Source organism: Macaca mulatta, chromosome 5 (assembly GCF_049350105.2).
Source record: "Macaca mulatta isolate MMU2019108-1 chromosome 5, T2T-MMU8v2.0, whole genome shotgun sequence".
Classification (NCBI taxonomy): Eukaryota; Metazoa; Chordata; class Mammalia; order Primates; family Cercopithecidae; genus Macaca; species Macaca mulatta.
Genome location: NC_133410.1, coordinates 193,947,419 through 193,963,452, shown reverse-complemented (window position 1 = coordinate 193,963,452; position 16,034 = coordinate 193,947,419). Strand labels below are relative to the sequence as shown.

Below are 16,034 nucleotides of genomic sequence, written 5' to 3'. Positions count from 1 at the left end.
ACTTTCCTGCTGGTCTCGGTGAAGAGCAGGATGTAGCAAAACTGCCCATCTCATGTTCCTGCTTTCCATGCTCTCTGCAAAGCCTGAGGAACTCATCAAGCCTGGGTGACAGATTAAGACTCTGTCTCAAAAAAAATAAATAAATAAAACTCATCAGATATTATATGGATATTGTATAGATATTGGCTACATCTAAATGATGCCAAAATGGACAGTGAAAAGGCAAAGAAAAAAAATCAGCTGTTTATAGAAGCCAGCTCGTTAAGTAAGGTAAAAACAATTACTGTTATTACACAACACCAAATGACTTGTCTGATTTTTTTCTCTGAATGGACCTCTGTGTGTGTGCATGTGTATGTTTGTATCACGCACACAGAGCCAGCGACTGACAGACGAAATGTGCCCTGTGATACAGCCTCAGCCCAAATAGGCAAAGTTAGCAGGAAGATGGAACATTCAGCTGCTCGATGGTCCGGCATAGATGGGGCACTGGGAAATGTCTGGAACTAGATGCTTATCCCCTGGGACTTTTATGTAATCCACCACAGCGAACAAAGTAATGCCCATCATACCTTTGTGATTTACATTTGCCCAGGCTGGTTCACTTTGCTTACTGCTTCCTGCATCTCCTTTCTCTTTTCTCCATCTGTCTTAAAACTGCTTCCAAAGAGACTGCTCTCTTAAAAGTCTGCTGCAGCTCTGTCCTCCTAGACCAATACGACCCTATCATATGGGGCATTAAGTCCACAAGACCCTTGCTCTTGAGTTTTTAAAGCATTTCTTATTTCTCTTCCCTCATCCTCTCCCTTTGGGAATCACAACATCCTAACGCATAACACCAGAAATACTTGAGTCCACACCAAGACTACCACAGGACCCGGGCCAGACTCTCCTGCACTTTGGGAGGCCGAGGTGGGAAGACTGTTTGAGCCCAGGCGTTCAAGACTAGCCCGGGCAACAAAGTGGAGACCCGGTCTCTACGAAAACTAAATAAATAAAACAAAAATTTAAAAGGACGTTAAGTAATTTGCCCAAAGCGGCAGAGGTAGTAAGTAAATATTAATGCACTCGAAATTGCTAAATAACGAATTGTATTGATGATGCTCGTTTTAATTGAAAGCATGGAGGCTGTGGTCTGACTGCTTTCGCTTCCAACAAAGTGTACTGCTGCGCTCCAAGCAGAAGATAAACAGGGAGACAGGTGTGACTTCAAGAGAGCGACGGACGCTGTAACCCGAAGCCCCCGCGCCCTCCGAGGCCCGGGAGGTTGCCCCAGCCGGCCGGACTGCGCACTCCCGCAGGGCTGGCGCGGCTCTCGCTTCCAAAGTTGGAGCTCTCCGGGGTGGGAGGGGGCGGGGAGGACGGCGGGGCGGTGACGTCACTCCCAGCGGGGATAAAGCGCCCCCGCCCGGGTCGGAGCCAGGACGCTGCCCGGCGCGGAGTGGCTGCCCCGCGCGGGGACACTCAGAGCCCGGTGGGCAGGAGGAAGGCGACATGCCCCAGACGGTGGTCCTCCCGGGCCCGGCGCCCTGGGGCTTCAGGCTCTCAGGGGGCATAGACTTCAACCAGCCTTTGGTCATCACCAGGGTAGGTGTCGGCGTTCTTGCTTTTGCTGCGAGGTGGGGACTCCGGTGGCGTCCGGGGGGACGCGGTGGGTGCCCCGGGGCCGAGGGCGGCTAGAAAGCGCGCGCCGGCTGGCGGACGGGGCGCTGCTGGGTCCCGGGCTTCAGCGCCCAGCTCCGGGGGCGGCGGCAACTCCGTCAAGTGGCTGCGGAGCGGCTCAGAGATTGACAAAGTCCGCTCTAAAGGTGTCCCATCCTCTGGGTCCGCAGCGACTTTCCGAGGAGAGCCCCTGGGCTCAGGGAAGGCGAGGCTGCCAGACTCGATGCGTCCTCGCCTTTACGTATTAAATGTTTGTATGTGATAACAGAAATAAAACACACCCCATCGCCCTTCCGTAACAAATGATGGGTCCCGGGTGGGAGAGACGAGGGATGGCGCCCCCGGGCATTCCCTGGAGCTGGCGCGCAGCTGAGCATTTTCCTCGTCGGATGAAAACTTCAGCAGCGCGCTGTTCGCGGGGCACGGCCTGGGTTGGCCAAACTGGAGCAGCTCCTATCAGCCCAGACAGGGGAAATGTTCCTAATGCGTACTCCTGAGTTTCCAGGCATTTTGAACACATGTTTTCCAAAGCTGAGAACTTGGCTTAGCAATCATCAACCTCTGACTCCAGCTACAAAGAAAACGTGGCAGTTTAGTTTACCTGGTGCAGAGTAAACCACTCAGCCTAAAAACCGAAAATAATGCTTTAATATCAAAATCAAGCTTTACTTAGTGTTCTCTGTTGTATGATGAGAAAACAAGGTAAAAATAAAACCTCAGGGTTTCTCTCTTATCAGTAAATTTGAAGAATTCTAAAGCATTATTTGGTCTAGTTGATTTTTTTCTAACAATGTTTTTCTTCATAGAAAATTAATGTATTATTTCAGTTGTCACATATAAAACATTTAATACCTAAGGGCGTAAACTTTCAGAATATTATACTTTTAGTTTCAGAGTATTATACTTTATTTTCTTGTATTCTCATGCCATATTTTATAAATGTATATGTTGTAATCTGATTGATCTCATACAGATTTTGAACAAGGTAATACCTTTTAAATTCTGTTTTATTTGTATATGCCTATGAGAATTGGGAACCAACATCCTTTTAAAAATATGTCAAAACATGTATCCTACAGACGCATACAATGGAACGTTTCAAGCCTTGTTTTACATTTTTCAAAAACATATAAACACATCTGACATGTGTTTTTATATGAAACATGAAAACTGTTCAACATACCCCCAAAAATGTTCCTGAGTAAATTAAGCAGAAAATGCTTTAGTGACCTGGGCCAAGCAATTCCTATTATAGATTTACCGGAAAAAAAAAAAAAACCAGTTTCCATTATATCTAGTAAGAAATATTTTTAGTTTCTGGAGTATAGTTTTTATTTAAATTGAATAAACTTTTGAATCCTAACACAGAATAAATCATTAAATTCTAACAAAATAATTTAGTCACGAAAATCTTTTAAGGTATTTATAAAAGAAATATTTTGCTATTATAGTATAATTGTATGTCAATATAAGTAATGATATGCTTGAATTTTTGAGTTGTTGACATTATAAATGTTTATTTTAAATCAGTGCTTACATTCCAGAGTGGGCCTACAATAGCTATTGGTAAATATATTTGATATAATGACAATTATTATTAGGGAAACCAATTCTATCTGGAATTTCTAACTCATAACTAATTCGTATCACTCATTTTGACATTTGGTTCAATAACAGTTTATGACCAAATATTATTTCACTTGATTATGCCTTTTCTCTTTAATTAATTCCAGGACAGCGGGTAAAACCAAATTATTTTTGTATCCCAAGCATCCCTAAAGCCAAGTACATAGTAGATTCTTATTGAATAAATAAGAATATTCATTTATTTATTCAATAATAACTTTTATGCTTTAGTGAACACCTAATTGAGAATATTTTCACTGAAATGATAAGAATACTGAAATTTGTTAAGAAAAAGAATAAAAAGTATTACAGAAAAGTATTACAGAAAAATAACTCAGTATTGTTAAATGGTGAATTGTTGTACCGCTTTTAACATTTTTACACCATTTTGAAAGGTAGTGTGTGAGGTCGTAAGTGTGTTATTGTACTCTTTTGCTTGCCAGGCATTGATGGGAACCTTTTATATGCACGAACTCACTGAAATCTCACAATAATCTTTAGGAGAGTAGCAGTAGTGACGTCCCCTTTTGCAAATGAGGAGAATGAGGCTTTAAAAGATTCATTAACCAGGCTCTGATGCTGGCTCTGCCTGCATTCTGAAGGCCACAGGTGAAAATGGACACTTGTTCCGATATTTCCAAAGAGGTGTTTTCTGCCATCCTCTTCATCACTGGCCTTATTGATTCTGTCTTCAAGATCTGCCACTTTCCATTTTTTCTACCACTGTCCTTCTTCAAGCTTTCCTAGCTCCACACCTAGACATTTGTCTCCCCCGTCCAATTCACACAGCATACTCTTACCGTCTCTGGAAAATGCCAAGTTGCTCCTTTCTCATTCTTAAAAATCCTTCAGTGGCATCACTGGTTTGTAGAGAGTGAAATGTGTGGCTTTAGCATCACATTCATGACTTTTTACCATCTACTATCCCAATTTGAGTTGCTAACTTCATTTCTTTCCTCTCCGTTTTCTCTCCCTTTCTTCCCGTTGCTCCACACGTAGGCAGGGGGGCTGTCCTCTGGACTACTTATGGTTTCCCTGACATGTGTTTGCTCCTGATACCATTTTTCCCCAGATTTCTTTTCCCCACACCACACCACTGTCCTCTATGCCTGTGGAAACCCACTCCAACGCCTCTCCCCACTCCTTCTTTCAGTAACAACCATCTCATCCATTTGATTACTGTAGCTTTCGGCCTGTGTAATCCCTCCTTATGTCATGCCTGTACCAGATGTTTCACTGCATCTGTATCCCACCAAACTGCACATTCCCCAAGGGCGGGAACCTTCTAATTTGGGGGTCATTCAGGGCTTAGCACAGTTCCTAGTAGATCATATGTATTGTAGAATAAATATAGACACAGTATGAATGATTGACTAGATTGTTCACTTTTTACAGAACTATTACAAGTAGGTACAGAATGTGTTCTCAAAAATATTTCACAAAAAGATAAGTGAGAATTGTTCTATTGTTAGTTGATGTGTCATGTTTTTGTTTTGTTTTGGTTTTTTTGTGCTTTTGAAACAGAGTCTCATTCTGTCACCCAGGCTGGATTGCAGTGGTGCAATCTTGCCTCACTGCAACCTCCACCTTTCAGGTTCAAGCGATTCTCCTGCCTCAGCCTCCCTAGTAGCTGGGACTACAGGCACCCGCCACCACACCCAGCTAATTTTTTTTTTTTTTTTTTTTTTTTTTTTTTTTTTTTTTAGTAGAGATGGGGTTTCACCAGGTTGGCCAGGCTGGTCTCAAACTCATGACCTCAGGCGATCCGCCCTCCTCAGCCTTCCAAAGTGTTGGGATTATAGCCGTGAGCCACCACGCCTGGCCAATTTGTCAGTTTTAAATAAGTTCTTAATATACAAAGAATTGAAATACCAATGTCTGTACTTAAAGCCACAAAAGGTCCCATAAATGAGATGTGTTTAATCAAGTCCCCATTAAATCAGCTTTTGTCCTCTTACAAGCTATACCATTCACTCCCTCACACTATACAAATACAGGCTACAGCAATACTCCTAGACAATGGGGCTCCAACCAGAGTTTGTAGGAGAGTGACAAATATAACTTCCTCCATCAATTGAAATTACAGTTCCCAAAATTAGGACACAGGGCCCTCACCCCTGTAATTGTGTACAATCCACATAGTCAGCCAGATGAATCTTTGTATTATGAAAACAATCAAGAGTAAGGTAAGTCAAACACCAGACATTCTCAAAACAAATTTTTAGCAACTGGTTGTGATAAACACAATTTTTAGGAAAGCAGTTTCTAGGCAATAAGAGTGATAGACCTTGTGCAATATAAAATTTCAGTTTTGGATGTTCAGTTTAGGGGAGGGAGTTGTTATTTCGAACACCATATATAACTGGCCAAAGCATTTCACAGAAGAATTTTAAGGTTCACTTCTTTAAGTGAGCATCTTTTCTTTTTTTTCCCATAAAACCTTCTACAAAGTCTAAGTTCTTGGACCATCCAGAAGCTAGATCTACTCTCACAGACAAGTTACAAATCATTTGCTTTGACAAAATTTCAGTATGGAATACAGTAATCCCCTCTCATCCACAGGGGACACATTCCAAGACCCCCAGTGGTTGCCTGAAACCTACATTAGTACCAAACCCTAATTATATATATGTGTTTTTTCCTATGCATGCATACCTGTGATAAAGTTTAATTTATAACTTGGGCACAGCACTCTTGCACTTTGGAGCCATTATTCAGTAAAATAAGGGTTGCTTGAACACAAGCACTGCAATACTGTGACAGCCGATCTGATAACTAAGACTGCAAAGTGATTCACAGTGAAGAGTGTAGCATAGACAATGTGGATACGCTAAACAAGGGGATGATCCGTGACCCAGGTGGGACACAGTGAGACTTCATCACGCTACTCAGCACAGCTGCAATTTAACACTTAGGAGTTGTTTACTTCTCAAATATTCCAATTACTTTTTGCAGGCTGCAGTTGGCCTCGGATAACTGAAACTGCAGAAAACAAAACCGTGAATAAGGGGAGGCTAGTGTACAGGGCAGGCTTCTTTTATGTCCATGACATAAAATGATTGTCTAGGTCTGATGCCACTGTGTCTTTTCTCACTCAGTTTCTCTTTCCCCTCTTCTCCTCCCTCCTTCCTATCCAGAGCACATCTAAGATCAAGATCATTATAACTGAGAATGCTGTACGAGCTTGAGGACCAGTATAGAAAATGTTAGCATGTTCCTAATTTTTGCAGGCTTTAAGAGAGAAAAGTGTATGACTTTAAAATAAACTAAATTTGAAATTTAATGTAATATAAACTACATTTGAAATTTAAACTTTTAGAAAGGACTGTTTGCAATTGAATGCAATTCTTTTCCAGGGTAAAACAAAGGTAGTAGAAAGGTTGATGTAAATAAAAACCTATTCAATTTTGTTCTAACACAGACCATGTCTACATGGAAGTACTGGTTTGTGTGTAACTCATACATCTCACAAGTATCTACTGTGTGCAGAATGTCTTGTACGCGAAAGACGCTGCGAGCGTATAATTGTGGCTTAGATGGGCTTCTAACCCCTGAGAAGCTAATATCAGCAGAAAAGAAGGAACATGTATATGAACTGCCGTCACACAACCTGTCCAGAATTCCACGAGAAAACCATGCCCAAAGAGCTAGGAGGTGTTGAAGGAAAGGTTACCTGCAGGAGAGGCAATGCGAGACGATGGAAGATTCTGAGCTGTAGAGCCAGGCAGACCCAGGTGGGAATTTCAGGTTTTCTCAGGATGTGGGACCGTAACCAAGCTTCTTATACTTTCCAAGCATCCATTTTCTCATTTTAAAAAAGAGATAACTACTTTGTAAGATTGTCTTCAGAATTAAGTGAGATAGTAATTCTCAATAGGAATCCAGTGATGGTTCTCAGCGCTGGCAGCATGTTCAAGCCACCCTATGACTTTTGAACACACCCATGCCCAGGTGCATGCAGGGATTCTGATATAACCGGTGTGGGGTGTGGCTCTAGAAATGTCTTTGGCAGCCAGGTGCTGCAGGGCTGTGGATGCCAAGGAGGCACGCGGAGTCTGTTTGCTAGGGAAGGAGAGGGAACAATGGAGTTTCTCATGATTTCGATCCGTGCCTGCTGTGCAGGGCTTCAGTGTGTGCTCGTCTCGTTCCATAACTATTTCAATCATTTTTATTAACGGAAACATCATCTCGGGACTCTGTCTCGGACTTGCCTTACGTCTCCACATAAATAGGATGTTATAGATGTTTTATCTGTGTTTTCAGTTAGCTTTTTCCCCAACAGATCCAAGTAATATAGGTTGATGTGAATAACAGAAATCATCTGAGGCTCTTGTTAAAACCGTAGATTCCCTGGCTCCTCTCCTAGAGATTCTGTTCCTGATTCTGAGCATCTGGAGTAGGACTGGAGTCTTTATGTTAGCAAGGACCCCAGGTGATTCTTATAAACACACAAGTTTGAAAACACGCTGCTAAGTGATTCACTGCAGTACCGCGTTCAATGATTTCTGCAGTACTTTTGATATTTGAGACCCTAATGAGCCTAAATAATAAATAATCCACTGAAAAGCTCTATGCCTCATTTCAGCTCTCTCTTCTCCTAATTTGGGAAAACAGTAATAAACTGTGCATGCTAATACAAAGTAATGATATAAGGAAAGAATATAATAATGCAATAAAGTAATAAAGTAATGCACGGAAATAATAGATTTTCATGATTAAACAGATCGTTTAACTTACTAAAATCAGGCCAGTTTCACAGACATTGTCTTTTTTTTTCAAGCTCCAAATAACTTTAATCAAATCAGTTATTCAACTATACACATCCATAGCTTTCTTTTAATAAACCTACACTAACCCTTTAGTTTCAGTGAAAAATCTTTTTTTATTATTATTATACTTTAAGTTCTAGGGTACATGTGCACAACATGCAGGTTTGTTACGTATGTATACATGTGCCATATTGGTGTGCTGCACCCGTTAACTCGTCATTTACATTAGGTGTATCTCCTAATGCTATCCCTCCCCGCTCCCTGCTCCCCATAACAGGCCTTGGTGTGTGACGTTCCCCACCCTGCGTCCAAGTGATCTCATTGTTCACTTCCCACCTATGAGTGAGAACATGCGGTGTTTGATTTTCTGTCCTTGCGATAGTTTGCTCAGAATGATGGTTTCTAGCTTCATCCTGTTTGCAGATGACATGATTGTATATTTAGAAAACTCCATTGTCTGAGCCCAAAATCTCCTTAAGCTGATAAGCAACTTCAGTAAAGTCTCAGGATACAAAATCAATGTGCAAAAATCACAAGCATTCCTCTACACCAATAACAGACAAACAGAGAGCCAAATCATGAGTGAACTCCCATTCACAATTGCTTCAAAGAGAATAATATACATAGAAATCCAACTTACAAGGGATGTGAAGGACCTCTTCAAGGAGAACTACAAACCACTGCTCAACGAAATAAAAGAGAACACAAACAAATGGAAGAACAGTCCATGCTCATGGATAGGAAGAATCAATATCATGAAAAGGGCCATACTGTCCAAGGTAATTTATAGATTCAATGTCATCCCCATCAAGCTACCAGTGACTTTCTTCACAGAATTGGGAAAAACTACTTCACAATCATTTTCTGATCACTGGCCTTGCTGCACTTGAAAACGAGGAAGAAATAAAGGCATCAGATTTTCTCCTCTCTCATTCCTCTCTCTATTTCCTTTTTCTTATCAACTCTCTCCTTAGAGGTCTCAGGACAACAATAACCAGGTTGAATACAAAATGACAAGTGGGATCTGGCCATCACTATAAACCGCCTGTCCTAGCTGACTTCTGAAAGAGCTGGTGACGTAGCTATACAGCTGCTCCCAGCTCCGCAGCAAGCCGCAGGTTACTTAGACACCTCTTCTCCTCTGAAAACCAGAACCAGTTTTCCTTCTCCAGCCTGTCTCAGAGAGCTGTAATGGGCAAAGGTGTGAGAAGGGGCTTTGCAAATGTAACATTTTGCATAAGTATAAGATGTTATTTAGTATTAATATTGTTAGCAAATTTTAGTAATATTCAGTATCTAAGATATTCAACTTAGATATCCAATAGCTATTCATTATCTAAGTTGAATACTGTGGGTATGACTCTAGATATCAATAAATATTGGACTTAGATAATGAAGGGCTGTTGTTCAGATGTCTGTTTAAAATTAGTGTGGACACATGCAGAAACAAACCTCCACTTATCCCACCTTACACTCATCCTAACCAGAGCTAAAAGAAAAGTTAGACTTTTCCAAATCAGAATTGAGTATTACATAACTTAAATCTATTTAGGCGTATTAGAAAAGCTAAGTTAGGCTCTGAAAGCAAATATATTGAAATATACCTTCTGTGTGTTTTTGTTTGTTTGTTTGTTTTGTTTTTGGTGAGGGGAGGAGGTCTACCTCTGTTGCCCAGGCTGGAGTGCAGTGGTGCAATCATAGCTCTCTGAAGTCTCAAACTCCTGGGCTCAAGCAGTCCTCCCACCTCAGCTTCCTGAGCAGCTGGGACTACAGGTGTGAGCCACTATGCCTAGCTTTTCTAAGAAATATTTTTTTTGTAGAGACAGGGTCTCGCTATTTTGCCCAGGCTGGTCTCAAACTCCTGGCCTCAAGCAATCCTTACATCTCAGCCTCCCAAAGCACTGGGATTACAGACATGAGCCATCATGCCTGGCCTGTGTTTTAACTCAAAGAAAATTATTCTAGTCTTAGACATTTAAAAATAGAAAATACTGATTTTGACAAATTAGAGAAAATTGAAAGTTTAAGATTATTTTTATCCCTACAAGTCACTTTGGGAATGGTAACTTTTGTTCTAACAGTTCTGAGTCTGAGAATGTTTCTAAATGGAAAATGCTATGAAATGCCTCCCAAAGGCTAAGATATAGTTATCCCCAGTTGTCTTCACCCAGCTTCTATTAACTGTTCCTACTGGAAAAATCATTGTGATAGCTACAGTGAGATGATCACAGAAATAAAGTGAGTACAATAAACATTTTAGTGATGAGACAGAAGATCCAGGACACATGAGAACTTATTATTTTAGCAATTTTATTTATTTAGATGAACTTGTATCTTCCTTAGAACCACAATTAGATAGCTAGAATAAGCAAATAAAGAAAAAGCAAATGAATTAATTACTGATCCTCAAAGCATTAGAAATAATCTAGTTTCCTCCTGGAGCAGTTTGAGATTTGACTTAGTATGTATTGTTCTGCTCTGTTAGAAACTCGCAAACGTAGCAATGACAAGTTGACATTAAAAGCTATAATCTTTGGGTAGATAGGGACTAGTTCTTTTTTATGTAAGCTCTGATTTAAATGCTTTTTAATTGATTCTTCAATGATTCTAAGTACTGGGGTATACACTGTGAAGTATTAGAAATATACATCATATTGTACCTGTCCTCAAGAGCATCCAGTCTAGTTGGGAAGATAGACAATACACAAATAAACATAAAAGTACAAATAATTTTCATTAAGGAAATAGGGTATAATGGTGAAGAACGATGAGGGAAGGACTAGAGAAGCTACTTCAGATGTTTGGCAAAGTCTTTCTGAGAGTGCAGGATTTGAACCTAGACCTAAAGGGTGAGAAGGAGTGAAGAGTAAGGGAAGCATTTCAGGCAGAAATAAGAGTGCATAAAACCCCCAGAAGGGGCACAAGCTTGGCCTACATGAGGAACTAAAAGGAAATCAGAATGGCCACAGCACCATGGATGAGGGAGAGCAGGAATAATGTAAGATGATATGAGAGAAGTAGGCAAGATTAAGACTCATGTGAGCTGTAGGCAGAGGTGTATAGTTGGGATTTACCCAGAAAAATTGGGAATAGGTATACTTGTCAAAAGAATCATTGCCTTTAACTGAATATTCAACAGTAATGATTACCGCCTTTCTATTTTTAAATATTTTAAAGTATGGAAAACCATATTTTCCCATATTCTGTATTCTTAAGTATTCCTTTTATTCCTGCCCCTGAAGGAAAAACCTGTGGACAGCATAAAATTGGATCTCGCTTTTTCACCTAGTTTGATAGTCTCTGTTTTTTAAGTGATATGTTTAGATGATTTACATTTAATGTAATTGCTGATATGGTTTAAGTAAAATCTACTGTCTTGTTAGTTGTCTTGTGTTTGTTTCATCTGTTCTTCATTCATGGAGAAGAAACCATGAGTGAATACAAACTTCCTTTGTGTCTGTGGTTTCCAGGAGTTCTATACACTCATGTTAACTCACACTGGATCTTTAGCAATTTGTTAATAATTTTAGCTGAATTCTTCATAACAGCTAGTATGGGAGCCACGTCTTCCTCCATGCCCTGCTCCATGCAGTTGAGCCTGTGCTCATGTCTTGCCTTTGCTTGAAGGCACCTATCTTTCCTTAGATTTTAAGTTTATTGCCCTGTGACTTCAGCTCTCTGAAGGGTTCAAGAGAAGCTATAATTTTGTGTATTATCTGGCCTCTTCTTGTTAGTCTCTACAGATTTCTAAACAAAGTGTAATAGACTGGGTGGCTTTTAACAACATAAATTTATTTCTCACCGTTCTGGAGACTGGAAATCCAAGGTCAGGATACCAGCATGGTTGGGTTCTGGTGAGGAACCTCTTCTGGGTTGCAGACACCTCACTTATTGTTTCCTCCTTATTGGAGGCAAGAGAGCTGAGAGCTCTCTCTGAGGACTTTTTCATAAGGGCACCAATCCCATTCATGAGGGCTCCTCACTTCTGACCTAATTACCTCCTAAAAGTCCCTCCTTTAAATACCATCACATTGTGGTTAGGATTTCAGCATTCGAGTTTGGGGGGGACATAAACATTCAGTCCATCTTATGTGAATTTTAAAGATGATAAACAGTAAGGATTGCTATATATGGATTGAAAGCAGTTTCAATCTGAATATAAAAGTTGCCTGAATATAGTAAAACTCTATTCCCAAATAGAGACTTCTGGGTGATGAAAAATGAAAAATAGTTTTTTAAAACAAAAAATGTATGATTCACACTGGGAATTATGTAAGACGTTTTAAAAGAGAGTAACAGATACAACAATGTCAAATGTGGTTAGTAAGAAACAAAATTATTCAACATGATGAGAAAATAGACCTAATTCAATTGACCAACTAAGAGTTTCTTAAGTTAGATTTACAGTTTTTCCGCCCAGTGAAACATTTAACATGTTACCAGGCTGAAATACAAATGTCAGGCACAAAACTCAAGATATTGCGGGATGTTGGTTTTTAAATAGTGCCATTATTTCTTCCAGATTACACCAGGAAGCAAGGCGGCAGCTGCCAACCTGTGTCCTGGAGATGTCATCCTGGCTATTGACGGCTTTGGGACAGAGTCCATGACTCATGCTGATGCGCAGGACAGGATTAAAGCAGCAGCTCACCAGCTGTGTCTCAAAGTTGACAGGTGCTTCTTAACTAATGGTAGTTAAATCTGATCTGTTTTGCAGGAGAACCTGAACCAGAACTATAAATAACTTCATCCTCCTAGCAAGGAGTGCCACATACCTAGTATTTTGGCTGGCTTTTTTGTATATCAACTACTTAATTCTTTACTAAAGTCAGTCAATCTAGCAGTTGTTGACAAATCGTTTCTAAAAAGGATTCTCTGGAATGTTAGAATAATAAAAGAGGCTGAAAGAATTTGTTCCAGTAATAACCCAGTTAATTAACTATGAAAATAGAACAACTATTGGCCACATAAACACTGAACAGCACAACTAGTTATATCACTGTTCTCAGTGTGATAGAGAGTGGAATGGAATGGAGAGATTCCCCTGAAAGAATCTCTTGATTTGCCCAACTGTAATTGTACTAAAAACTGGCTGCTAATATCCTGTCTGCCATTGGCTCTTTTGTACAGAATTCAGCCCAGAAGAACGTTACAGGTGTGAGAGTGCATATGTACGTGGGCATGTTAAATACTGAGACATTTCTGACCCCACCCCCCAAAAACACTGAGAAATTGAGCCTGATCTCCTGCCATCAGATCCCTGATCCAAAACTGAACCATGATAATAGTAATTTGTTATAGTGGTTGTTACTGTGTGTTCATCCTGTTATGATTGTACTTGCAGTTTTCCCTGCTGTGGTACAGAAGGATCAATCAGTCCACCAATCTGCTGTTTCATGGGGTGAAGTAGATTCTTTCACTCTCGATGCGTAACCTGTGTTCATGCCAAGCTTACAGTCCCTTAGGAGCCATTAGGTCGCAGGCAGATGCATGGGAAGGGTTGGACAAAGCACATTTCCTTGATGCCAGTAACAAATCCACCTGACAGATCACTCACTGTCTTCTGCAGTGGCCTCAATAGGACTGGAGGGAAGTAGGGAGGTCTAGGGACCTTGCCTGGTGGTCATCTGCAGAGTGTGCCTGCAGAGTCTCCCTCTCCTGTTCCCCACGTGCATTGCAGGCCTCCTTCCTCCAGAAACTGCACAGTGTACTCCAGGCAATTTTTATCTAGTCTACAGTCCCCAAAAGGACATTAAAAATGTAAGTCTTCAGCCGAGTGTGGTGGCTCACACTTGTAATCCTAGTGCTTTGGGAAGCCAAAGTGGGTGGATCACTTGAAGTCTGGAGTTCAAGACCAGCCTGGCCAACTGGTGAAACCCTGTCTCTACTAGAAATACAAAAATTAGCCAGGCATGGTCGTGGGCACCTGTAATCCCAGCTACTTGGGAAGCTGAGGGAGGAGAATCGCTTGGACCAAGGAGGAAGAAGTTGCAGTGAGTCAAGATTTTGCCACTGCACTCCAGCCTGGGTGACAGAGGGAGACAACATCTTAAAAAAAAAAAAAAAAAAAAAAAAAAAAAAAAAAAAAGACTAATTATATGGGAAAATACAGAATAATCAGCAACAAAGAAATATTGCTTTTGCGTAAGTTAGTGAGGGTTGCTAGTATTTTCACAAACATAATGGGAAATTAAAGTATACTAAAACTGAAAGTACCATTAGAATTTGAAGTTTACAAATTTTATTTTGTTTCCAGGGCAGAAACTCACCTATGGTCTCCACAGGTGTCTGAAGATGGGAAAGCCCATCCTTTCAAAATCAACTTAGAATCAGAACCACAGGTATGAATTTTAGAGCAAACGTTATACGTTGTATTTCCTTTTAAATCATTGGGATGCCTTCCAAGGGGAAGAAGAGACAAATAGAAAAATTGGAACAAGCCACCTGATGAAGCTGTTGTCTGTCATTCTTCTCTGAGATTAATTTATATTATCCGTGTTTTCTTACATCAAGAAAAAGTAGTGTTCCTATGTGAACATCTTGTTGAAAGACAAAATATGCTCCCATCAGAAAGAATTTGGCTAAATCTACAGAGTCCACTTATTATTTTTTCATTTCTTGTGATGGACTTCTGTGAAATGATCATGAGGTAATCTAAGGAGTTGAAGTCGTTAAAACAAAGCAAGGCAAAAATAAGGTCTACCATTTGAAACAGGTGCCTCCAATCTACTAGTTATTGTGAATTTCAATCCTTCGAGGTCTTCACCCAGATCTTATTTTATATTCTTCTTTAATTCTCACTTCTGGGATTCTATAATTAAATTTACTCTAAGAAAAGAGTGTTGCCTAGTGTGATCATGGTGATATTCTGCCATTACAGCTGAATTATAAAAGATAAAGGATTTTCTCTGGAGGCAACTGTAATAAACTAAATTAATCTAATCATCTGATGCTGATCTATGTCTACTTTCAAAAGGTCCAAAAAAACCTGAAATTAAATCAAATCTTGATTGTGATGTACTGAGAAATCTAATTAAGAAAAGCATTTTATGACCTCGACATAGAAGCTCTAAAGGTTTAGAGATACAGATGCATACATTTACTACCCCTTTTGAAACACATGTTCCTGCTAAACTGATTAGATATTCCCAGCATGTAGTTTTTCTATATAACTGATGAAAGGCAACTGAAAACATAGTTGTAATTTATGTTTAGAAGTATTTCCCCTTTCAAGAAAATCAACCCCTGAGTTTGTCCTTCAAGTTTTCCACTTGTCTCCGTAAGCCTCTGATTTCTTTTGCGAAAAGATGTTGAATAACATCAGTACATGTATCTCCTAGGGCTTCTCAAAGATTAGAATAAAATAATACAAGCGAAGAAGTTGTCACATTGAGTTGTTCATAGAAATACTCAAATAAGTGGTAGCTCTCCTTATTATCAGTACGTTACCCCCACCCCAGTCTGGAATCAGAAAATATCCTGGCCTTTCTTGCTGGTGAGATAGTTAGCTGCCTACGTGATAGGACATCCTAGAGGCTAGAAATGCCTTCTTCGTTGCTATTACAAGGGTCATGACAAGTGGATCCAAGCTTTATTTTCAGTTAAAATAGAATCTCTCCGGGAGAAGAAGGACCCTGAGCAATATAATCTTTAGAGGAAATGAGTTTATTAGATTGTTGTCCTAGAGTTTTGACTAAAGGGAAGGTGGAGTCTGAATCTAAAATCCACTAAAAGCAAAAAGGAGGAAAAAATAAGCCCCAAAAGGAGTGATCAGGACAGAGAATATTCATGAAGGCAGGAAGCTTGAGGCTGCTGTCTTCCCTCTAAGCCCCCCTAGCTCAGTAAATAGCCCACAGCTCAATAAATAGCTGACAAATGGATGAAGGGAACTGAAGGGCCTAAAAATGAGCTGTGCATTTTCTAACATTGCCAGGACCTGTCCTGGGAGCCAGTTCTCAGAATGGTGTTCTGCCATCA

The 16,034-nt window shown here is 40.3% G+C and overlaps 1 protein-coding gene across 3 annotated transcripts in view; it reads left to right on the top strand.

The window, feature by feature from the left end:
- Positions 1–1,421: 1,421 nt before the first annotated feature.
- Positions 1,422–16,034, top strand: part of PDLIM3 (PDZ and LIM domain 3) — a 34,293-nt gene continuing 19,680 nt past the window's right edge. For 2 of the 3 annotated variants that reach the window (XM_015139561.3, XM_015139560.3), the window contains exons 1-3: positions 1,422–1,587; positions 12,580–12,731; positions 14,314–14,398. In XM_015139561.3, the coding sequence (XP_014995047.1) occupies positions 1,495–1,587; positions 12,580–12,731; positions 14,314–14,398 (330 nt within the window). In that variant the 5' untranslated portion in view covers positions 1,422–1,494. 3 annotated transcript variants of the gene reach the window in all.